Genomic DNA, 25170 nt, shown 5'->3' on the forward strand with positions numbered 1-25170 from the left:
GGAGGAAGAATAGCATGTGTTAAGGCCTAGAGGTGTTGAAGAAGCGTGACTGGGTTTGAAATGCTACAAAAATCAGCTGAATGATAACCAGAATGCCTTGGTTTTTCTGTTTGGTTTTTTTGTTGTTGTTGTTGTTGTTAAGATGATCTTGAAGATGTTGGAAAAATGATAGCTGAAAACAAAGTTGTTGTGGATAGAAGTGATCTAATCCCCAAAGTGTTAACTTTGAATGTAGGCGATAAGTTTTGTGGTGTGGTTGCCCACATTCAGACTCCAGAAGACTTCTTTTGTCAACAGCTGCAAAGCGGACGTAAGTAAATTTTCTTTGATTTGTGCTGGTTGTATAATCTTTGTACTTCAAGAGACTCAACATGTGAAAAAGAAGATAATGCGTAGATTTGTATTTACTGTGTTTAAGATGTGATCTATATCTACAGATAAGCTCGCTGAACTTCAGGCATCCCTTAGCGAATACTGTGGTCAAGTGTCTCCACGCTCAGATTTTTATCCAACCATTGGTGATATCTGTTGTGCCCAATTTTCAGGTGAGGGAAGAGTCTTAATGATTTTTTTTTTTAACTTATAATCAAGTAAAAATAAATGGAACAATCTTCGGTCTGCACTGGATGGCTGCATTTGAAGTTTGAGTCTTAGAGTGCACCAATCCTTTAACTATGCACAGTTAAACTGAACCCAAGTATGCAAGGGAAGAAGGTCTGTGAGTGCTGGGGGAGTTGGCAAAGGAAGTTCCTATTATTTTAACAGCCCTTTAGTTTTGGGGGACCGGTGCAGGTAATTTTGTTTACATCAAGATGTGAACATGGAAACTTCCAGAATCACGTCTTCACTAGTTTTCTTGGGAAGAGAGGGAGGGCCTGGAAGCACGGAGCCGTCACAGCACAGCTGTGATAACTGGCTTCCGTTCTATCCTGCTGAAGGGAAGCAAGTCCAGTTGCCTCACAGAAGGGGAAGATGCAAGTGGGCCTCCAGGAAATGGATTGCTTGGTCGGTAGAGTCTGGTTGACTCCTACTGCCAGTATTCTAAAATTAGCCCTGCTTGAGCTTAGCAAATTGTCCCTGTACTGATCAAAGCATCATTGTGGATTCATTCCCAAGACCCAGACATGTTATCGGTCCTAATGAGTTAACTGTCTACGGAGACAAAGCATGTTGTAAGTCATGACCTCCCAGGACATGAGCGGTCTAGTAAGGTATGCATAAAAGGGAGTTTTTAGGAATTGAGGGCTTCTGAGAAGCAGAGGTTTTCATGTTGACTAGGCATACATTGTTTAATAAAGCCTGGTACTCTGTTAACGTAAAACCTGCGAATGACCATCTCTAAATTTGGGAGGGAAGGTTTTTGTTTATATCTGTACTGGAAAATCATTTGAGACATAGTCTCTCCTTCTTTCAGAGGATGATCAGTGGTACCGTGCCTCCGTTTTAGCTTATGCTTCTGAACAATCTGTACTGGTTGGATATGTAGATTATGGAAACTTTGAAATCCTTAGTTTGACAAGACTCTGTCCCATAACTCCGAAGTTGCTGGAATTGCCGATGCAGGCTATAAAATGTGTGCTGGCAGGTAGGACATTTTTGAGGTCCCCATATTCTTAAAAGTACTAAAACCTAAAGTAAGAGCATTAGAACTTAAACTATCCAGAAGATAAAAGAATATGTTTAAGTATAACTTCTGTTAGTGCAAAAATAGTCCTTAATAGAACACTTCAAATACACAGGACTATATTGCTATCTCTAATAAAATAAAGTTTAATTTAATGTGCCTGTGGTTAAGAAATTGAGTATTCTTTTTTTTTCTATTTGTAGTCTGGATTATTGGTAAATAGCATAGAAGCTGATTCATTACACAAAGTAGAGCAAAACCCATTTGTAAAAACAGTATGTTCAAACATATACTTAGAAATTACTGTATATAAAATCTATCCTACCAGGAGCCGGGGCTTCTTTCCATGTCAATAAATTGGCCTCTATTACCTTCTTTCAGATATACCATAATTGAACTAGTATCTGATTATCAGAAGGATTATTTCCAAGTTTTTGCTAGTAGAAGTGTTCTTTTTTTTTTAAAGATTTTTATTACAGAGCATGAGTGGGGGTGGGCAGAGGGAGAAGCAGACTCTGCATTGAGCAGGGAGCCCAGTGTGAGGCCTATCCCAGGACCTGAACCAAAGGCAGACACTTAACCCACTGAGCCACCCAGGTACCCCATAGCAGTGTTCTTCTAACTGCATTTTGCAACCCTTCCATGATCATTTCCTGAGGATGACAGGCTGTGAGATATAGCTGTACTACAGAATTCCTCAGGTGAAATGGAGGTGTCTGTGGGCATGTTTCTTTTCCTGTTTGTGGTATATGTTATTATTGCTTCCCAGAAAGGATAGAACTAGTTTATACACCTACCAGAAAGACAGCAGGGGAGCCCATTCCTTCACACGGTGCACCAAATAGAGATACCTCTCTATTATTTCATGTTGGCCAGTTTTGATAAGTTAAAACTAAATCATTTTAATTACTTTATTACCATGAGGCTGAACTTTTTTTCCATACATTACTTGCTCTTATGAGAAGGCTAGGCATAACGTTGGGTTGTTGATTTGCAAGTGCCTTTTCAGTTTAAGTACTGCTGGTGTTTTTTTAATGTCATTGTAAGGGAGCAGTATTTCTTCCTGGATTGTTGGATGCTTCTGTTTATGATTTTCTTAACTTATTGAGATATAATTTACATACCATAAAATTCTCAGTCTTAGGTATACAATTCCGTGATTTTTAGTAATTTACTGTTTATAGACAGCACCCTGATGAAGTTTCTTGTGCGTGTCAGTAGTTAATCCCAGCTCCCCTGGAATCACTAATCTGTCTTCGAGATATGTTTTTCTGGACATTTCATATCAATGGAATTATGGTTTGTTTACATAGAGGTAGAGCAGTTTTCTATAGGCTTTTTTTTTTTTCTTTATAATTTTGCCTTTGTTTTAATATTAGAAAATCCTTCTGCTCAGGCGGGACTTTTTGGCTCTCGTGTTTGTCATGTTCCTTAAATTTAACTTTGAGGAAATTAGGAGCTAAACTTTATAAATGCTTATTATAAGAAGTATTTTAATATTCTTTTAAACATTCTTTGATAGGAGTAAAGCCATCATTAGGAATTTGGACTCCAGAAGCTATTTCTTTGATGAAGAAGATTGTGCAGAACAAAATGATCACGGTGAAAGTGGCTGACAAGCTGGAGAACAGCTCCCTGGTGGAGCTCGTGGATGAATCCGTGACGCCTCACATCAGCATTGCACAGGCGCTCAGGGACGCCGGCTTTGCTGTCGGGGAGGCAGGGGAGCTGGCGGAGAAACCCAGTGTCACGAAGGAAGCCAGCGGTGAGTAAGATGTCCACTCCATCATGTCTGTGCTGGAATCCCGATGGCTTGTGTGTGTGTGTTGTGGGGGAGGGTTCTCATGCTTTCAAAGAGAATGATGTTGAGTATGTTCTCTCTTTTTGAATCAAGCATTCATTTAAATATAGTATGAGTGTGTGGGAAAACTGAAAAAAAAAACCAAAAAACAAAAAAGCAAAACCTGAAGGTCACTGGCAGATGTCACTAAAAGTCCCTGGAAATTCACTTCCTCAAAATCAGATCCCTCACCAGCCATACCTCTCATCCACACTTTGACCATTTGTTTTGTAAAAGTTCATTTTTTTTTTTTTCGCAGTTGCCTTGGGTATAGAAGCAAAACTAAATCCATTGGAGTGGACGTGGGTTGAAATGGCTATTGACCAAACAGTAGATGTTGTGGTCTGTATGATGTACAGTCCTGGAGAATTTTACTGCCATGTGCTTCAAGAGGATGGTAAGTGGACTCTTCTCATCTATTTCCCTTACAGATACATTGGTGTGGTAATAACTGAAGAGGAGTTCACTCAATAATAGAAGTACTGTCTTTCCAAGAAGGGCCAGGGCAGTATTTCTACTAATAAGAAAGATTTGATTAAACTTAATTGCCTTTTATTCCATTTTAAGCCACTGTTTCTATTTTTAAAAATCTATGTAAACCAGTTTCAATTTCATAGAACATTTTCTAAATTTATTTTTGAAAATTAAATGGTAGATTTTACTAAAGCATGACATGCATATATGTAAGTGCACAAATATTGCAGCATTGATACGTCATCACGAAGTCAAAACACTGAGTGACTGACAACTAGGTCAAGATAATGAAGCATTACCAGTCATCCAGAAGTTTCCTCCAGGTCTCCTTTGATTACTACCCCTTCTCCTGTTAAAAAGTAAATACTATCCTGCCTTCCAATAGCATAGTTTTCCTGGCTTTGAACTTTATGAAATGTGACCGAACAGTATGTACACTCGTACGCTTGCCATCTTTTTTTACATTGTTTGTGAGATCAGTTCTTCGTTTTTACATGTAGCAGTGGCTTGTGGTTCACTTTGTGAATGACACTGCAAATCTCTTTCTTTATAGGGCTGAACATGTAGGTTGTTTCTCGTTCTGAGCTATAGAATGGTATTGGCGTGAACATTTCCATACAGATTTGGTGCACACGGATGTGTGCTTCTTTTGAATGTATATCAGGAAGGAAATTGCTGACTATATCCTAAAGGGTATTTATATTTTCAGCTTTGATCAATGAATGCCACAAAGTTTCCAAAGTGATTATGACAGCTGTCAGTTTGAGTTTTAGTCGCTCCACATCCTCACATTTGTATTTTCCTTCTTTTTCATTTGAGCTATCATTGAGAGCATCCTTAATTTTAACATTTCTAAAATCTTGGCTTGCTTCCTCCGTGAGGACATTGAACTAGGTACCTGAGTCCCTGTCTGGCTCCCAGTTTGTGAGATTTATCATCCCTCCTTCCGGAATCATCTGGTAGATGGACCACTATTTCATATAGCATAAAATTAAAAATGTTTAAAGTCAGTTTTTATTTTTATAGGTGATTATACAAGTACATGGTACAAAATAAAAGTTTAAAAGAATGTATAGTGGGAAGTAAGTTTCCCAGTCCCTCTCTCAATTTTCTAAATCTTTTCAGAATAAGTAAATAATAATAATAAGGTTCTTTTCTGTGCATAAGCTTGTGTGGATATATCCCTGTTGGTGTAGGCATACAGGTAGGTAAAATACTTTAAATGATTTTTGCAGCTTCTATTTTCTACTAGGTCTTGGGCTGATAAATTCACATATTCTTTTCTTTTTCTTCTTTTTTTTTCCTTCAAGATCTATTTATTTATTTTGAGAAAGAGAGCTGGTGGGGGAGGGTTTGCAGAGGAAGGAAGGTGGAGAGGAAGAGAAGCAGCCTCCCTGCTGAGCAGGGAGCCAGATTTGGGGCTCCATTTCAGGACCCTGAGATCATGACCTGAGCCGAAATCAAGAGTTGGATGCTTCACTGAGCCACCTAGGTGCCCCTTAACATTTTAAAGCCATCCGTGGTTTGTATCTTGCCCAACACATGGCTGGTGTGTCCTTCAGTGGTTTACCTTCCCTGGTTTTCCAAACTGCTCCTGCCAAATAAATTTTGGAGGCTTAATTCTGTACTTTGCCTCGGAGCCCTGTCTTCCTTCTGGAGTCACCCTCTCCTTGTCTGTCCTCTTTTTCTCTAAAAGCTCAAGGAGCACACAGAGCTCACCTCTCTGTTTCCTTAGCAGACGTCTCTGCATCTTCTCAGCACTTCTGTGTCCTCCTTCAGGACAGCTTGTATGTCACTTTCTGTACAGGCTTCTGCACAAAGTTCGTGCTCTGGTATGCTGATAGCAGTGCCATGGTATGGGGTTACCAAGAGACTTCACTAATCACGACTTATTTTCCCAGTTAACGTTTTAGTAAGGAAAAGAGAAAAGCATCTGATGTGCACTTAACAGTTGCTTGGGAATGTATCTGAGATTTTTTTTTTTAAAGATTTTATTTATTTATTTGACAGAGAGAGATCACAAGTAGGCAGAGAGGCAGGCAGAGAGAGAAAGGGAAGCAGGCTTCCCGCTGAGCAGAGAGCCCAATGTGGGGCTAATCCTAGGACCCTGAGGTCATGACCTGAGCTGAAGGCAGAGGCTTAACCCGCTGAGCCACCCAGGCACCCCTGTACCTGAGATTTTATGATCAAAACATTTCCCAACTTTAGAGGAAAAGCTGTATTCTGCATGCTTTCTGAATATTGAGTGCTGTATATGTATTGTGTTTTCAGCTTTAAAGAAACTCAATGATTTGAACAAGTCATTAGCAGAATATTGCCAGCAGAAGGTGCCCAATGACTTTAAGGCAGAAGTAGGGCAACCGTGTTGTGCTTTTTTTGCAGGTAAGTTGCACTTGATAGAATCTTCACTTCATTGATAGAAACTTTTGTTTCTTGACATTCAGCCCTTATTTTTTTAAAAAAGATTTTATTTCTTTATTTGACAGAGACAGTGAGAGAGGGAATCCAAATAGGGGGAGTGGGCAGAGGGAGGAGCAGGCTCCCCCAGCCCCAGCTCCAAGCAGGGAGCCTGATGCGGGGCTCGATCCCAGGACCCTGGGATCATGACCTGAGCCGAAGGCCAAGCCACCCAGGCGCCCCCATTCAGCCCTTATTTTTAATGTGTATTTTATTCCTGATGTTTAAGCAAATATTTCTCAAAAATCAAGACAAAATGAATGCTTAAAATCTCATGTTTTGTCTTCTCTTTGTAGCAAGGAAAATCCAAATGAAACTTTCTTTTTTTTTTTTTTTAAGATTTTATTTATTTATTTGACAGAGAGAGATCACAAGTAGGCAGAGAGGCAGACAGAGAGAGAGGGGGAAGCAGTCTCTCCGCTGAGCAGAGAGCCTTATATGGGACTCAATCCCAGGACCCTGAGATCATGACCTGAGCCGAAGGCAGAGGCTTAATAACCTACTGAGCCACCTGGGCACCCCGCCCCAAATGAAACTTTCTTAACTCAACTTTGTTAAACTTTGCTAAATGCTTTTCATTCCAGAATTTCTGATATTAAAGTAAATTAGGTAATGGGAAACCTGTTTGCTGAAGGTTCATTGTTTCTTCTGGTCACCCTGTGCATGTTTAGTTTGAAAGTATATTTTGTGAAACACCTTAATTTCATTGCGTGAGCTTTTCTATTTGCTTTTTACATTATTTTACTAATAACAAGTAAAACAATTTGTCCTTAGTTATGAGAGTTTTGTAATCTTTCCAGATTGACAGATACGTTCTAATAAACAGAATGTGAAAATGAAGAGAAGTTATGAAGTCTTCTCTTCATTTTCACATTCTGTTTATTGGATAGGTGATGAATGAAATCTTTAATTTACATCTGATGTTAAAGTGTGGTGCTATAAAAATTTTGGATGTATTCCAAAAAGTGGATTTTGAGAATTCTGTGGATTTCTGAATGAAAAATTAAAGACATCATCTGGAGAAAGAGAACAAATTTATTTAGTTACTTTAGACAAAGGATTTGTTTTTTGAAGATGAAAATTTCAAATGTTAATAGAAGGGAAATAATGCTCCATGTTCAAACTTTGTGTTAAATATAGGTGATGGTAACTGGTATCGTGCCTTAGTCAAGGAAATCTTACCGGATGGAAACATTAAAGTCCATTTTGTGGATTATGGGAACATGGAAGAAGTTACTGCAGATGAACTCCGAATAATCCCATCCAAATTTTTAAAACTTCCATTTCAAGGGATACGGTGCTGGTTAGTAGGTATGGTGCAGAATAAGAAACTTTCTCAACTGTCTTCTAATACTTACGGTATACATACTTCACAATATCAACACCTATAATTTTAATGTGTGAATCAGAAGGTCCTGCTTCATATTGTACAGTTTAGAAATGTGTTTTTGAAGATCCTGGCTGAAACATTCAGTGTTGATGTTAAAGTAAGGAAACAGCTGCTTTTCTGCGTCTGAGATGGGAGCGAAAACTAATGTGTTCTCTTGAAGGCAGTTTGCAGGATTTCTTAAGAGCTTCAAATATTTCTGCCTTTTTGTCTCAGCATTTTCACTTGTAATAATTTATTGCAAAGAAATGATCTTGGAGTTTCACAGTTTGTCTACAAGGAAATTCATTATGCTGCTGTTAGTAATAGCAAAACTAGCTAACTAGCCAGTTACAGAGGATTGGTTAAATGACAGTTTGTACGATTGACAGTAATAGTACCTATTTCAATTGGTTGTTATGAGGATTAAATGAACACTTTGAAACAGACTTTTTCTGACATGCAAAGTTCGGTTTAAGTGTTTCCTTTTACAGTCATTAAAGTGTTGTTAACCATGAGCTATTAATATGAAGAATGGTTAGTGAGGTACATAAAGCATGCAAGTTATAAAGGCGATTCAGGATGGCATTGTGATTACAAGGACAGACTCTGGAACCAACTCTGCTACCTACTGGGAGAATCTTAGGAAAATGATTAAGACTCTCGGTGCTTCTATTTCCTCATCTGGAAAATAATAGTATCTTCCTCGAAGAGTCATTAAGAATAAAAGAGATGAAAAATATAAAGCACTTAACACTACCTGGCATTATATCCATAAGAGCTATTATTATTATTGCAAAGGTTTCTTTATAAAAGAAATGAGTACATATGTGCATGTGGGTCTTTCCATATGCACATGAAAATTATGGAAGGTTGGATGTCAAAATGCTAATAGTGCTCATGTCTGGCAGTGTAGATGTTCTTTATTTCTCCTTTGGCATGTTTTCTTTCTGCTTACTACCCTAAACATGTTTTAGTGTACTTTTTGATTACCATGCTTTATGTCCATGCTTCTTAAAATGTGGACCCCAGGGTGCCTGGCTGTCTCAGTCAGTCAGGTAACGGCCTTAGGCTTGGGTCAAGATCCCAGAGTCCTGAGATGGAGGCCATGTTGGACTCCCCTTGCTTTGCAAGGAACCCGCTTCTCCCTTTCCCTCTGCCTGCCACTCCCCCTGCTTGTGGGCACTCTCTCTCTCTCCCCCTCTCTCTCTCTCTGTATCAAATAAATAGATAAAATCTTAAAAAAAAAAAAAAAAAAAGTATGTGGCCACCAGACAAGCAGCATCAACTTGAGAACTTCTTTAAACTGCAGATTCTCAGTCCCTGACGAAGATCTGCTAAATTGGAAATTCTAGCATGTGGCCCTGAAATCTGTTTTAATTAGCCCTCTAGGTAATTCAGATGCACACTCAAGTTTGAGGATTACTGTTCTAAAAATAAAGGTATAAGCCAAAATTTTATTTTTTTAAAGATTTTATTTATTTATTTGACAGACAGAGATCACAAGTAGGCAGAGAGGCAGGCAGAGAGAGAGAGAGAGAAAGAGGGAAGCAGGCTTCCTGCGGAGGAGAGAGCCCGATGCGGGGCTCGATCCCAGGACCCTGAGATCATGACCCGAGCCGAAGGCAGCAGCCCAAACCACTGAGCCACCCAGGCGCCCCAAGGGTATAAGCCAAAATTATCCAAAAAATAATACTTGGTGAGGTGTTCAAAATAACATTTTGAAATAAGCATTAGAAAACTGTTTATAGAAGTGAAGGTGTATGGTTGAGCTCTTCTGCCAGCATAATTAGTAACTCATCATCATATACATAACAGTACAAAATGGTGGCTTCTAATCCTATTTATGCCTACTGGAAAAATGCCTGGTAAAGACATATTAGGGGGAAAAATAAGGAAAATTTCTGAGCCTCCTAAAACCCTAGTAGTATGTTATCTGTAATCAGGCATGGAAGATGTAGAAATGTAACTCAACATTGAAAAACGATACTCAAAATCGCTGACCCAAATGCAACACTTGACAAGGACCAGTCCCGGACACTATTGAAGCAAAAAATGAAGCTTGGGCACAGAATTCTTTTTAACGCTCTTCTTATTTGCCAGATATACAGCCTAGAAACAAGCACTGGACTGAAGAAGCCATAGCGAGATTTCAGACGTGCATTGCAGGGATAAAACTGCAAGCCCGAGTGGTTGAAATCACCGGACAGGGAGTGGGAATCGAGCTCACTGATCTCTCCACATCATATCCCAGAATAATTAGTGATGTTTTGATTGATGAACATCTGGTTTTAAAAACTAGTTCGCCACTCAGAGACTTGACAAATAATAGAGCCATTAGTAAATGTGATCTTCAAGTTGATATCCTGGGGCTTCAAGGTAATGTGCTTAAACCATTGATTTGTTATTTAAATTTATGTTATCCTTTGCTTTTATAGGCTATGAAAAATTTTCTAGCAGTTTTTCTGTAGGAATACATACTTTGTGGAAATAGGTAACAAGTTACTAAAATTAGTATTTATTGGGATGCCTCAAGGGAGCAATCGGTTGAGCGTCTTGACTCTTGGTCTCTCCTCAGGTGGTGAGAGACCTCAGGGTGGTGAGATTGAATTCTGCTTTGGGCTCCCAGCTCAGTGTGGAGTCTGCTTCTGATTCTCTGTCTCCGTCTCGTCCTCTACCCCCACTGCTCATGCAAACTCTCTCTCTCTCATAAATAAATCTTTTAAAAAAGATAGTATTTATTGAAACATGGTTTTATTAAAAGCTATTCATTTTTATCGTATTTATCAGGTAGTTTTGCATCGTACCGTTATATAGTCTCAACAGTGCGAACCAGTTATAAGATTTACATTAACTATACTATGGAAATGGAAATATATTACAGAAATAATACAGGAGTGCAGCAGGTCAAAGATTTTCATTCTAGATTGGACTCCTTTGTAACACAGAGTCCCTCAAACTGAATAGATTGTTTTGTGAAAATACAGATTTTCATTTTAAGGATTTGTGAATGTTGATTCAGTTGATGAATAAATTGAATAAAGATAAAACTGAGAGAGAATAACAACTTTGATCTGTTTTATACAAGATCTGTTTTGTATGATTTCAGCCATTTCTTCCCCTGAGCAGTGGAGGACAATAGAATTGCCAGTTAATAAAACTGTACAAGCAACCATATTGGAAATCATAAGCCCACACTTGTTTTATGCTATACCAAATGAGATGCCAGGTAAGAAACCAAAATTTGAGACCTATTTATGCTCATCTTTTTAACTGTATAATGAAAGCTCTTTTCTGAACTCCTTAGGAAGTGAGAGAGAAGGGGAGGCTGGTGATTTTTGTTTTATTCAATGTTTTAAGGAAGAATTGGCCATCTTCAGGGGTATTTAGTTATACAAACAAATGTAAAATAAATGTGCAGGGAAACACCCTGCATTTAACACCTTCCCTATCCAGTCTAACCTACAGCTTTTTATAAGAAAATAGTTTCCTTAATTACTGTATACCTTGTTGTTTAAAAATAGATACTATCACAAAAAATAGGTACTATGTATATTGAATTGCACTTAAAAAGCTAACCGTCTACAACTTTTTGAGAAAACCTGTTAATATTGAAAGAGTGCTTTATAGGTCACTCTATAATCACTGTTACTATGGCTTAGGAACTTAGAGAAATGTTTTATACTGGACCTAATCCTGAAGAAAAGTAGCATATAAATATTTTCTTACTTCGTGGACATTTATAATTAAGAAATCTCTTGAACGTGTTTGAGTTTATCCTTGTAGTGTCAGAGAGAGTTAGGGCAAGCTGGGTGATGGCTATGCAGAATAATGGCAGGTACGTGAAGGCTACGAAAGTGAACCTTTGTTTCAGGTTGTCAAACCACAAATTGTGGTGATACCAACAAGTGCTCTTCAATCTCCAATATTACAAACTGTCATCTTCAGTCTGTGTAGTGGAAAGCAGGGACTTCGGGTTAATGAATCCTGATGAACTGGAAGTACTTTTTCTTATCTCATTAACTATAACACACTTCCTGAAAAGTATGCCAAAAAACTGTGAAAGTATGATTTAACAGGGTTCTGTAGTGTGAGCACACTAGTATAACCACCCTGATCTAGAAAATGGCTCTCCAGAAGCTTCCTTCTCTGAGTATTAGATCTCTTGTGTACAGGGTAACCACTCGTGGTTTTATGTGTTCTTAAAACATAAATGTAAATGGGTTTTTTCAGTGATTCAATTTGACACTGTTTTTGTATACTGTCTAAACAGTAGCATTGAAAATTTCTTAACAAAAGGTTGCTTTTTTATGTTTCAGAAGATCAGGAAAGATTGTGTATATTGACAGCTGAATTGTTAGAATATTGCAATGCTCAGAAAAGCCGAGTGTCTTACAGACCCAAAATCGGAGATGCGTGCTGTGCCAAATACACAAGTAAGCTTCTTTTAGATAAAACATTAAACAGGAAATGTTTGTTCTCTTTTATTTTAAATCTTGTGTATTTTGTTATATAAGGTGCACATTTAATTTTGCTTATGAAATTAAAAGCAAGTTTGTAGGTTTAACTCTTCATGTTGGGGTCCTCCAGCTTTTCTGTTTTGTAACCATAGATTATATTTAGGTGAGGATATAGGGAGCTATCTACAAATCTGTCAGAACTTTGACATAATCAGCTCTAGATAACTCTACTGAATATGGTGGCCCTTAACATATTTATATATGGAGGAGTTGCAGATAATTTTAGAACTTTATTCATGTACTCAAAAAGGAATAAATGCCTTAATTAGTCAGACTTGTTGAATCAAGTACACTTAACCATTGTCCTGTTGTTTAATAATTCATGTTAACAAATTTCTTTTAGTAATAACAGCAGTTGGAGTGAATATTCTTGGGCAAAAATTTAGGGAATTCCTGAGTCAAAGGATATAAATTGTTTTGTAAGTTCTGGAAACATATTGCTCTGTGGGCATCTTAAAGAAATGTCCAGGGGCGCCTGGGTGGCTCAGTGGGTTAAGCCGCTGCCTTCGGCTCAGGTCATGATCTCAGGGTCCTGGGATCGAGTCCCGCATCGGGCTCTCTGCTCAGCAGGGAGCCTGCTTCCTCCTCTCTCTCTCTCTCTCTGCCTGCCTCTCTGCCTACTTGTGATCTCTCTCTGTCAAATAAATAAATAAAAAATCTTTAAAAAAAAAAAAAAAAAAAAAAGAAATGTCCGTATGTGCCAAAAGTTTGTGAGTGGGCCAGTTTCATCTTCATCTTGCCACCAACATATTTAAAATGCTTTTGGACTATTGCCCACATACAGCTCATTTAAAATAATTTGAATTTAGATTTTTTTTTTAAATAGAGCATTTATTGATGGAATAACAAAAGTGCTTTTCTTAAATATTCTTCAAAATACATTTGTACAACTTACAATAATATATCCAAAATAACTGTATATACAAAACATTACCTAGTTTTAATGTATGTGCTTTTTTCCCCAAAAATTACAAAGTAACTTCTTTTTTATTTTTTTGGCAAAGTTCAACCTTAACAGAGGTGACAATTTTAAAGGTTGGTTTAAGAAAATAGAACCTGAGGGAAATTGACACGCAAGAGTCAATGACAAGCAAGAGATTTGGAGGAATATTTTTAATTTGTTAAATAAAAATGTGTTTTAGAATGATATTTTTCACATTACAAAAATAAACCAAAATGAAGAAAAGGTCACTGTAAAATGATGGAAAAAGGATCTGTAGACTTGCTAAATATATATAAATATATTCTGTTAGTTTTGGTTTTCTTTTTTTTTTAATTTTATTTATTTATTTTGACAGCGAGAGATCACAAGTAGGCAGAGAGGCAGGCAGAGAGAGAAGAGGAAGCAGGCTCCCCGCTGAGCAGAGAGCCCCATGTAGGGCCCAATCCCAGGACCCTGAGATCATGACCTGAGCTGAAGGCAGAGGCTTTAACCCACTGAGCCACCCAGGCACCCCTGTGTTTCTTTTGTATGATAATGGGATCTATACTTTCCCTCCCTTTCTTCCTGATAGAAATATGTCACAGCTTTTGGTTAGATAAGTATTCTCTGTTACTCTGTTGCAATTGCATAAACACTATTCACAGCCTAATCCTGTGGTCCACTGTAACATAGGAGATACACGGTGACCTATCTCTTTTGCCTTTTTTGTTGTCGTTATTAGTGTTCTGTATACTTTCAGTTCTCTGCATTGGTGCAGATTCTCCCAGTGAAACCTCATGTACTTTATCAGCTTTTGTTACATTGCCGGCGCTCGCTGTCTTCTGACGTGCTAGCCAGACTGCTTGTCCTCCAGACGGGAGCCATCGCCCTGGAAGCTTGCCTTCATCATCTTGCTGGGGTTGTTCCAACCACTCCCTCGTGTTCCACAGTTTTCTCTCCCTTCCCACTATGTGTTCACAGTCTCTTCCTTCCTCATCTCACCTTGTTTGCTGCAATACTTACTTTGGATTTGTTCTAATAATTGGGTATATCCCATCCTCCAGAAGCTAAGAAAAGGCATGTTTCAGATAAATTTTCTGTTATTTCTGCCATGTTCTCCCATGTTTGAAAAAGTCTTTATTCTGTCTTAATTAATTGCTTGCCTAGGTACAGAATTCTAGACTGGAAATCATCTTTCCCTTAAAACTTTGAAGGCCTTGCTTTTAAAACATTTCTTTTCTTTTTTTTTTTTTAAAGATTTTATTTATTTACTTGACAGACAGAGATTACAAGTAGGCAGAGAGGCAGAGAGAGAGAGGAGGAAGCAGGCTCCCCGCCGAGCAGAGAGCCCGATGTGGGGCTTGATTCCAGGACCCTGGGATCATGACCTGAGCTGAAGGGAGAGGCTTTAACCCACTGAGCCACCCAGGAGCCCCAAAACATTTCTTAATTAAGTACTCTCTACCTCCAGCACGGGGTTTGAAGTCACAGCCCAGACACTGAGAGTCTCAAGCCTCACCAACTGAGCCATCTGGGTGCCCCGCTTTTGTTGTTGTTTTTTTTTTTAAAGCTGTTGATGTTGCGGGTCAAAAGAGAGGTCATTTAGATCCTCTGAACTTTGTATCTTTTTCTCCTCTCTGGAACTTTTAGGAATCTCTTCATTCCATGTTTTGAAATCCATGCTGTGACTTGGTTTTAGTTTTTACCATTGTGTTGGACACTTTTAGTGGGTGTGCCCTTAAGTCTAGGAATTGATGAGCTTCAGTTTTGAGAAAGTTTTCTGAATGTTTTTTATTCCCATCTTTCATTTTCTGCTCTGTTAGAAACTCCAAATATTTTTTTAAAGATTTATTTATTTTAGAGGGGGGAGAGGGAGAAGAGAGAATCTCATGCCAATTCCCCACTGAGCATGGAGTCCCATGTGGGGCTTGATCTCAAGACACTGAGATTATGACCTGAGTTAAAAATCAAGAGTCAGGGGGTGCCTGGGTGGCTCAGTGGGTTGAGCCTCTGCCTTCAGATCAGGTCATAATCTCAGGATCCTGGGATTGAGCCCTGCATGGGGCTCTCCGCTCAGCAGGGAGCCTGCTTCCCCCTCTCTCTCAGTCTACCTCTCTGCCTACTTGTGATCTCTCCCTCTCTGTCAAATAGATAAATAAAATCTTAAAAAAAAAAAAAATCAGGAGTCAGACCCTTAACTGAGTGAGCTACCCAGGTACTCCAAATAATCTAATGTTGGACTTGAAACTCTTCTGCTAAGTTTCCTCTTTTCTCTTTTACCTTTTTTGCTTCTTTTTTCAGGAGATTTCCTCTATTTTATTTTCCAGTTTATTGTTTCATTTCTTTTTTTTTTTTAGGTGTTTTTTTTTTTTTTAAAGATTTTATTTATTTATTTGACAGACAGAGATCTCAAGCAGGTAGAGAGGCAGGCAGAGAGAGAGAGGAGGAAGCAGGCTCCCTGCTGAGCAGAGAGCCCGATACGGGGCTCGATTCCAGGACCCTGGGATCATGAGCTGAGCCGAAGGCAGCGGCTTAACCCACTGAGCCACCCAGGCACCCCTATTGTTTCATTTCTGATACCATTTCTGGTTTTAATAGCTTTTCTGTTTGTCTTTTCAAGTGTGTGTGTCTTTAATACTGACTTGCTCTCATTTCAAGGATGGAAGGCAGTTTGTCTGGGGACACTAATATCCTTCTTCTAACTGTCCCTGTCTTCTCCCTGTTTCTCTGAGTTCCTGTTCGGTTTGGTCTTCTCTGCTGGAAGCTTTCTTCAAATGTCTGGTGATCTGGGGTGCCTGGGTGGCTCCGTGGGTTAAAGCCTCTGCCTTTGGCTCAGCTCATGATCCCAGGGTCCTGGGATCAAGCCCTGCGTCGGGCTCTCTGCTCGGTGGGGAGTCTGCTTCAGTCTCTCTCACTCTGCCTGCCTCTCTGCCTGCTTGTGATCTCTGTCTGTCAAATAAATAAATAAAATCTTTAAAAAAAAAAATGTCTGGTGATCCTTCACTGTTCACTTAGAACGGGCCACTTAGGCATTGATTGGAAGCTGATTTGTGGGCAGAACTTGTGTATGCGGCCTTCATTGCTGGGCCCTGCTGTTCCCTGGGGACTCCAGCTGTTGCTATCTTGAAGTGCATTTGCCTTGGGATGGTTGTCTGCTGCTGTGTGCACAGCTGGCCCGACGGTGTTCTTGGTCAACTTCCTCTGCGCTGCGTCATATTCCTGAGTCCAGTCGTCTGTCTGTTTATCCTCACTGGAGAAGAAACCTCCAGTCTTCTGCCCTTGAGTAGAGCAGATGCCTTGAAATGGGAATGGCATTCTTAGCTTTTATATTAAAACACATGACCATAAAACTGACCATCTTCTTCAGCAACTTTAGTATGTGTAAATTTGTTTGTAAACTAAAGTTTATTCAGTTTTCTTGGGAAATAAGTGTGTTTTCTTTACCCAGTCCTCATTTCAGCCCTGTTCTTACTTCTACTTTGGAATGAGTTAATTATTGGAGCTTGGGGATTTAAGATGCAAAGGAAGATGCTGCTTCACTTCCCCGTAGCCAGCTTCGGTTGAGCTCTGCTAAACCATTTTCATTCCTACCATCTGCTTTCCAGCTTCAATATCATATTTTCTTCTCTCTTGTCCTCTCTCCTTGTGGTTCTGTGCCTTTTTCTTTTTAATCACATAATTGTCTTTTTAGTAGGATCTGGAAGGAGTGGAGGTGATACTTTGGCTTTATCTGGACTCTAACCAGAAGTGTTGGCATGAATTTCTCACTAATGTAAATGTAACTGTGAATAACTGTCTTGAAGGGTGGGGGAGTCATTGCATGTAACTTCTCACGTGAGGTTGCATTATATTTTCAGGTGATGACTTCTGGTACCGTGCCATTGTTCTGGGGACATCAGATGCTGATGTGAAAGTACTCTATGCAGACTATGGGAACACTGAAATTCTGCCTCTTTCCAGAGTGCAGCCAATTTCCACCAGCCACCTGGAGCTTCCTTTCCAAATTATTAAATGTTCGCTTGAAGGTAGTCAAGTCACTTTGCAGTTGGGATAGCTGTGTGATTTTTTTTCTCCTGTTTTATAGCTCTATGTCTGAATCAAATTTCAGTAACTGCCTAGATTTCTAAATATCAGACAGAGTTTAGGAAAAAAAAAACAAACCTATCTTTCATCCTTTATTTCATTCTCAAAAAATTACATTGTGAGCCCATTGTTGTTTGGAGATTAGGTTTGGCCACAGGTTGCACCGCTGGAAGTGGCCAGGGCTGGGGGACCTGGGCTGTCTGACCCTTCCCTAAAGGCCCCTCCATTCTGTCTTGGCGCTCTCTTGAGAGGCTTGAGATGACACCATTTGGGACTTCTTTACTGTGTACTGTATCTCCACAAGTTCAGTTCTTCAGCTGGTGTTTGAATAAAGCGAATGGGAATGCTAAAGTAGCTTTTCACCCTTACTCGTGATTTCATTACCTTGTGATCCCAGCAGACAAGCTCACTCAGTGCCTCATCGTCTGCTTTGGTTTGGACTCGGGGAGAGAGTTGGAACATTTTGTTGTTTGCTTCTCCCGTTATAATGGACACATGTCCATGGCAGCCGGCCATTGTCTGTTTATGCCCTCCCGACCTAGATTAGTGTTTGACACATAATAGGGGCCAGGGAGTATCTGTTGAGTGATTTTTTAAAATGCAACAGCAGTAGTACATCAAAGCATACCTAAGCCCAGCCAAAGAAAGTAAGACTTCCGTTTATTGTCTTTAGACGATATATGTGAATATTTATCTTTTTTTAAGGGACTCGAAGATTAATATTCAGTTGTTTTCCCAGGACTAATGGAATTGAATGGAAGCTGCTCTCAATTAATCGTAGAACTACTGAAAAATTTCATGTTGAATCAGAGCGTAATGCTTTCTGTAAAAGGAGTTATCAAGAATGTCCATACGGTGTTGGTTGAGAAATGTTCTGAAAATGGAACGATCAATATAGCTGAAAAGCTGGTGACATATGGTCTGGCAAAAAACATCACATCTAAAAAGCAAAGTGCTTTAAGTACAGGTATTTTTTCAAGTTTAATTAATGACAGATGTAAGTGTAATTAAGAACAGATGTAATCAATGTAGGTGACCTGGTTTTTCCTTACTCTCTGCGGTCACGTTCCCTTTGTCCTCCCCCTTTGCAAATCCAGTGGCAAGGTGCGACTCACATTACCACCTCAGGGGACCCACTGGACAGAAGCAGGCCTCCCAGGCCAGATTTTCCTTAGCTTAGCCTCAGCAGCATTTCTGATCACATTAATGATAGCATTATCACTAGTGATAGTGATAACCGAGAGCTTTAGAAATGGCTAGTATTCAGAATTACTTCCAACTCACTTTCAGTCCTGAGCAAAGTGAAGAGTTTGTATTTTTGAGATTGGATCTTACAGATCTCTCATACGATGATTATTTGGCAGGCTTTCGCTTGGCCGAAGAGATAACCCCATTTTTGATAGGCAAAAGTCCTAAAATCTTGGAGATGGGGGCATTAATTTGGTAAAACCCAGGGTGCAGTAGTAGGAAATACTAAAACCCAAATGAGAAGGTAATCGATTAAGTCTTTCATAGTTAGACCACACCTCAGAGGCAGAGCTGTGTATAGTCAGATTCCTCTGTTTGTTAGTTATGGTGTATATTCTCTAATGGCCTTTTGTATTTGCTTCTAGAAAAGACCTGCAGGATGAATTGCTGTTGCACAGAGTTACAGAAACAAGTGGGTAGAATTTCCTTGAAGTGAAATTGTACTTCTTACATTTTTAGAAATGAAATAATGCTATTTTTTCTTCACCCGTAGGTTGAAAAACATGAACAGATTCTTCTCTTCCTCTTAAACAACCCAACCAATCAAAATAAATTTATTGAAATGAAAAAATTGTTAAAAAGTTAAGTAAGTTAAACTTGATGATTTCACCACTCTGTAACCATCAACAGAACATCTCTAGGCATGTTGGGGTAGAACTGATGACGTGTTCTTTATTTTGTGATCTGGTGATCTGAGGTCTAGTTGTAATGTTTTTGCTGTCTTGCTGGGTTTAATTCAGTCATCTTACTTTGGCTCTGCTAATGGGACCGAGTCCTGGGGTGTTCAGGGTGCAACCACTCACCTTACTGTTGTTTGGTTCTGAGTGCTCATGTTATTGATGACATGGAGGGACTTGTAAAAATTGTTGCGAGATAAAGTTTTGCCTCAAATTCTTTGCGTCTGCATGTGGAATTTTTTTTTTAAAGATTTTATTTATTTATCTGACAGACAGATCACAAGTATACAGAGAGGCAGGCAGAGAGAGGGGGAAGCAGTCTCCCTGCTGAGCAGAGAGCCTGATGCAGGGCTCGATTCCAGGAGCCCAGGATCATAACCTGAGCCGAAGGCAGAGGCTTACCCCCTTGGGCCACCCAGGTGCCCCAGGAAGATTTGTTTATTGGAGAAAGAGCACCCAGAAGTGGAATAGGGAGGATCAGAGGGAGAGGGAGAGAATCTCAAGCAAACTCCCCCCCTGAGTGCAGAGTCCGACACAGGGCTTGATCTTAAACCTTGAGATCATGACTTGAGCCAAAAGCCAAGAGTCAGGCCCTTAATCCAGGTACCCCTGTTTAGCACTTTTGGTGAAGAGCACTAAGGGGCCAAGAATGGAAAATGGGCTGCACTGATAGTGTATTTCATTTCCAAATGAAACCTCCTCTGCTTTGGCCGTGGTGATTCTAGTGCTAACAGACCATTACTCTTGAGTTGTAAACAACAGTTCTCCTGCTGTTTTACTGTCTGGGATGCTTTGTTCCAAAATAGGGCTCAGAAAGTACTTCATGGTCAGTAGCCAATTAGAATTTGATTGAAAAGAAATTGTCCTTCCTGCTTTGTCTAATTGATATAATTCCAGCCAAAAGTGGGGGGTCTTTTGATTTAGTTCCTCTGTGCACTCTTGGCTGAATGAAGCCCTGCCTTGTGAGCCATCTTGCAGGTCCCGCTCTGGACGGTACCGCCCTCTGTGGGCGGGCACGGGAGCTCGCAAGTAGGGGCCTGCAGTGTGGACGCAGCCGTCTTCTCCACGCGGTCAGGCACAGGCGTATTGTTGTTTCTAAGAAAGTACAGCTGAGTTCAGAGGGTCCCTAACAGTTCTGAGCCCCCTGATGGGTTTTCTTTACAAGTTTTGTGTTATTTCAGTAAGGGCTGACTTACATTGTTAGCTACAACCTTTAGTCCTTGTTAACGCATTCAGTTCCAATACTGACTGCTGTCTTGTGTGCTTGAGTTTAAGATCATAAATTTAAAAATTAAAAAGGTAAAATTTTAATTTAATAATAACTTCCTAGATTAAGGGACATGCAATGACATGAACTTCTGGAATTCAGTTTTAGTGCCAAATCATCATAGTTTTTATTTGTGTTTTTTTCTTTTTTTCTTTTTTCTTTTTTTTTTTGAAGATTTTATTTATTTATTTGGCAGATAGAGGTCACAAGTAGGCAGAGAGGTAGGCAGAGAGAGAAGGGGAAGCAGGCTCCCTGCTGAGCAGAGAGCCCAATTCGGGGCTCGATCCCAGGACCCTGGGATACGACCGGAGCCGAAGGCAGAGGCTTTAACCAACTGAGCCACCCAGGCGCCTCTATTTGTGTCTTTTTCATAAGGGTTTGAAAGTGCTCTCACAAGATGAAAGCTGGATTTTCTTTTGTTTCCACATAGGTTGAAGACCTTGCTTTAAAAACAAAACAAAACAAAAAAAACCCTGATTTAAAGCATAGTAGTTGAAATAGCATTTCCTTTCCTGTGGGAATACATATTTTATCCATATTTAAATATAGCAAAACACCCTATATATTATTTTAAAAACATTTAAACATCTAGTCACATATTTGATCATTACAATACCCCTGAGAAGAAAGCAGACCCCATTTTATTTATTTTTATTTTTTTGAAGACTTTATTTATTTATTTGACAGAGATCACATGTAGGCAGAGAGGCAGGCGGAGGGGGGGAGAAGCAGGCTCCCCGCTGAGCAGAGAGCCTGATGCGAAACTCGATCCCAGGACCCCGGGATCATGACCCGAGTCGAAGGCAGAGGCTTTAACCCACTGAGCCACCCAGGCACCCCCAGACCCTATTTTATAGATGAGGCTGAGACTCTGAGAGGTTGCACGGTTGCACCAGATCTCTCTCTCTCTCTCTTCCCCTGTCCCCCACACACAGGGAACCAGGTCTTAGACCCCATGCTGCTCTCTCTCTACTACAATGTCCTTAGATCAGTTCTGGAAGGCATGGAACCCCAAGGGGTTATATTAGGAAAAATTACATACATGCTTGTTTAAGCATATCTGCTTCATTTTGGTGAAAGTGTAGTTGAATATGTATCTTAAATTGTTCTTCCTGGATACACAGAAAATACATTTCAAATGTAAGTGTTCGATCTCTCCTGGAGAAATCTGTAAATAACTGTAAAATGGCCCCACTAGGAGTGCTGTGGTGATGACAACAGAAAGCTGTTACCTGGGGCTCAGATGTGATAAACAAGTACTTCAGCACACATGTTAATAGAACGTTTTCCATCTGAGGGAGAGTGCGCCTGTGTTTCACATTCGGCGAGGGGAGTACAAATGGTTGTAGCTAACTCCCATGCGTAGCTCTTGGAGGGGGTGAATTACGTGAATGTATTACTTTCAGTTCAAAGTGACTGTTGGGTTTGCTTGCACTTAAGATAGAAAGTAAGAACTATAGCGTCAGAGTTTGTAAATAAGGCATAATGGGGGTTGATTCTTCTCTTTCAGAAGCAGTCTCTCTCCGAGATGGTCACTTAGGAGAAAGGAGACCTCGAAGGCCGGCCTTCCAGCATGGCCTCTTGAGGCTTTGATTGGCGGTGTTGTCTCCCGAGCCGCCACTCTTGTTTGCTGGCCGCTCTTCTATTAGGTTGGGCGGTTTGATTTTTCTCTCTGAGTTCTTCCTCCCAAATAAATAAGTCTTGAATGAAGGTTTCATACCACATTCATGAGGGACATTGGGAAGGGATACACAGAGGCTTTCTACTGTATATATAAATTTTTAGGACTTAAAGGTATTGAAGAAAATATGGCTCCATGCTACTAGCAGATAAATCTAGTTGATGTTTTATTTTTTTGAATTTTTCTCACTGTTTGAAAAGCTTCATAATAAAATGTGCCCTCTCGGTGTTCTTGTCTGCCTCTTTCACTTAATGAATGCTCTTTGGTTTGTTGTTTCTTCAGTCCTGGTTCTTCTTTTCCTGTCCACTCTGAGCTCATCAGCTTCCTTCTCTCCATCCTGACTCGGATCTCTTTTCCTTTGGCCTTTGGGCACGAGGTCTGTCTGCGGGCTCTCAGCCACTCCAAGGGGGAAGGAACTTTTCTCTTTTCTGCTCCTGCCATCCATATACTTCCAAATCTGTAGCCACTTAGACTTGTTATTGTAGAATCTGCATTTCCTGAAATACAAATACAGTTAACAATGAAGTTAGAGTATGTAATTTTCTTTTTTTATTTTTTAGATTTTATTTATTTGCCAGAGAAATAGCGAGCAGAAGTAGGCAGAGCAGCAGGGAGAAGAAGAAGCAGGCTCCCTGCTGAGCAGAGAGCCTCATGCGGGGCTTGATCCCAGGACCCTGAGATCATGACCTGAGCCGAAGGCAGACACTTAACCCACTGAGCCACCTAGGCATCCCTAGAGTTTGTAATTTTCTTGAAACACATAAAGCAACTGTAGTTTCCACTAAACTCACGTGCAGAATCATGGACCAGCTGACTTTCCTGCTAACCTATAAATTTCTGTTTGGAAATTTTTCCATGATTTAAGTATCAGACTCTAATAAACCTAAGATGTTGTCACAAACTCGAAGAAGAAAATACTTTTTTTTTCTTTTTTGCTTTTACTGGTAGCATGTCAGCCAGATTATATGGAATTTTTCCTCATGTAAAAAGTTGTTCAAATATTGATGCGCTTTTATTCAATGATCATGTACTCTGTTTTGCTCAAAATCCTTTCACTTCTTCAGCCTTGTGTTCTCATGGCCATTGTTTTGATAACTTCCTTTTCTTACCTGGACATACGGGGAGCAGTGGATCCTTAATTTACACATTCTCGGTTTAATTCCAGTCATCATGAAAATGTAGGAGAAAACTATGGAATCACAAAATTGGCCTTTTTGTTGTGGAATATTAGAGAAGCAAGTCAAAGAACATCTAAAAAAAAATCTAAGTCACAGTTTCTCAGATTCCAAGGTTTTATATGCTCCTGGAAATTTGAATACAAGAAGTTTAATTAAATGGATTCAATATGATTTGGTGGTTCAGCTATTTGTCTTATCCCCCGGCAGAGACAAATGCTATTTGTAGCACTAGTTTCACAAGTAGAGATCTGGATTAGTTTTATATAATCCTCTACTGGACCTACTTTAATTAGCATTAACATTTGAGTATTTATTGACCTCTCTCTACTTGCCTGGGATGGAGGTAGGTGTGCTGTGTTTGTTCATTAGGGTCATGAACGATCTGTCACACCTGCTGGTGTTGGTGTTCAGTTTCCCTCGATACATGTAGTTCAGTCAGATAAGTACAATATTGCTGAAGCTGTATAACCAAACAAACTGTCCCTTGGCAGACGCCATGTAAATATTGAGATAAAGGCATGTGTGGAGGTATATTCAATATGCCTTTTCTTTGAGTTGGAGTCTTCTGCCTGGGGCAGCTAGAAATGTGAAAGTTGTAGAACTGTGAGTGAGCGTCATAAATATGCTGAACTTGAGCTCTCCTGCTGTACAGTAAGCGCTCCAGAAAACAGGAGGCAAGGATCCTTTTCTGCAGGGCCTGTTTCCAAGAGAGGAATTCAGTGGTCATGAGGCTTGCTACTGGGCGGCTGGCAGCCCAGAGCAGGAAACCATTAGTGTAACTGGTGGGCTCATCACTGACGCAGCTCCAGCCAGGACTGGGCAAACGGATCCCCTATGGGGCAGGCAGAGAGTAGCCCGGAGGCCATCACCAGAGCGCGTGGTTCCGTAGCTGGTCAGGATTCTCCAGGATGGCTTTTGCTTTGTTTTTCCGGGTGAAAGGAATTGGAGGGCAGCCTGCGGTTCCACACATGCAGTTAAGAGTCCTAGGGTGATTTTACCAGAATGAAAGCGAGGCTTGGTTAGAGTGAGACGACTGCATGGCTCTACAGGGCGGGAGCAGCAGAGGCTCACCCAGGGATCTGCTGATGCGTTTTCTGCTGCCCTGAATGCTGTTCAAGTTCCCGCTTAGGCACTGCTGTCCATCTTCCCTAGGAAGCCTCTCAAACCTCAGCTGTAGCTTTCGGAGAACCTGAAATTGGTTTCGTTGAAGATTTGAGCTGCCCAGCCTCAGCCACTTTCCTTTGTACCTTGAGATGCTGAGACAGAGAGAGCATAATCACAATCACCATAAAGTGATGCCACTTTTAAGACCTTGTAGTGATAAGCCTTCCAGGAAGTGAGTCCGAAGCCCTCCTGCCCCCAAGGGTATGCCGAGATTCAACCAACACAGTAAGGCAGTCGTCCGGGTGTGAAAACTGAAGCTACAAAATTTGGAAGTATGGGCAGTTTGAAGGAGGAGAGTGCTTACAGGTTTGGTTGTTCAAATGACTGAAGGATGTTACCCGAGCCCTTGCCTTTGGTGACATCCCAATATTTCCTTGATTCAGCCAGAAAGCCTCACATTTCCCAAAAGCAATTCCAATAACCTTGTGTATGATTCATCCCCCTGTCTAAAGGAGTTGGATTGTCTGCTTTAACCTTTAGAGCAGTTGGTGCCTACCCCAAAACTAAAGGTCTTTGGTTTTGAGATGCAGCATTTCCATTCCTCATGTCCCCCTGCACAACTTTGTTCTCTAACTGCCTTGCCTCCATGGTTTTTGCTCTGGCTTAATGTACCACCTATGGAGCACTTGAGAATCAGGCCCTTTTCCTCTCAGATGGTTTCTTGACCAT

The 25170-nt window shown here is 40.2% G+C and overlaps 1 protein-coding gene across 11 annotated transcripts in view; it reads left to right on the plus strand.

Moving 5' to 3' along the window:
• TDRD1 (tudor domain containing 1) overlaps positions 1-22401 on the plus strand; it is a 48972-nt gene extending 26571 nt beyond the window's left edge. For 8 of the 11 annotated variants that reach the window (XM_032312112.1, XM_032312107.1, XM_032312104.1 and 5 more), the window contains 14 exons: positions 143-310; positions 438-545; positions 1415-1585; positions 3147-3389; positions 3724-3861; positions 6210-6320; positions 7536-7706; positions 9865-10140; positions 10871-10990; positions 12081-12197; positions 17061-17228; positions 18026-18253; positions 18900-18946; positions 19028-19425. In XM_032312112.1, the coding sequence (XP_032168003.1) occupies positions 143-310; positions 438-545; positions 1415-1585; positions 3147-3389; positions 3724-3861; positions 6210-6320; positions 7536-7706; positions 9865-10140; positions 10871-10990; positions 12081-12197; positions 17061-17228; positions 18026-18253; positions 18900-18946; positions 19028-19120 (2159 nt within the window). In that variant the 3' untranslated portion in view covers positions 19121-19425. Of the gene's footprint in view, positions 1-142; positions 311-437; positions 546-1414; positions 1586-3146; positions 3390-3723; positions 3862-6209; positions 6321-7535; positions 7707-9864; positions 10141-10870; positions 10991-12080; positions 12198-17060; positions 17229-18025; positions 18254-18899; positions 18947-19027; positions 19426-21988 lie in introns of those variants that run through there. The other 3 variants (XM_032312103.1, XM_032312106.1, XM_032312114.1) reach the window with 3 other exon arrangements.
• The last annotated feature ends 2769 nt before the right edge of the window (positions 22402-25170 follow it).

This window comes from Mustela erminea, chromosome 14 (assembly GCF_009829155.1).
Source record: "Mustela erminea isolate mMusErm1 chromosome 14, mMusErm1.Pri, whole genome shotgun sequence".
Lineage (NCBI taxonomy): Eukaryota > Metazoa > Chordata > Mammalia > Carnivora > Mustelidae > Mustela > Mustela erminea.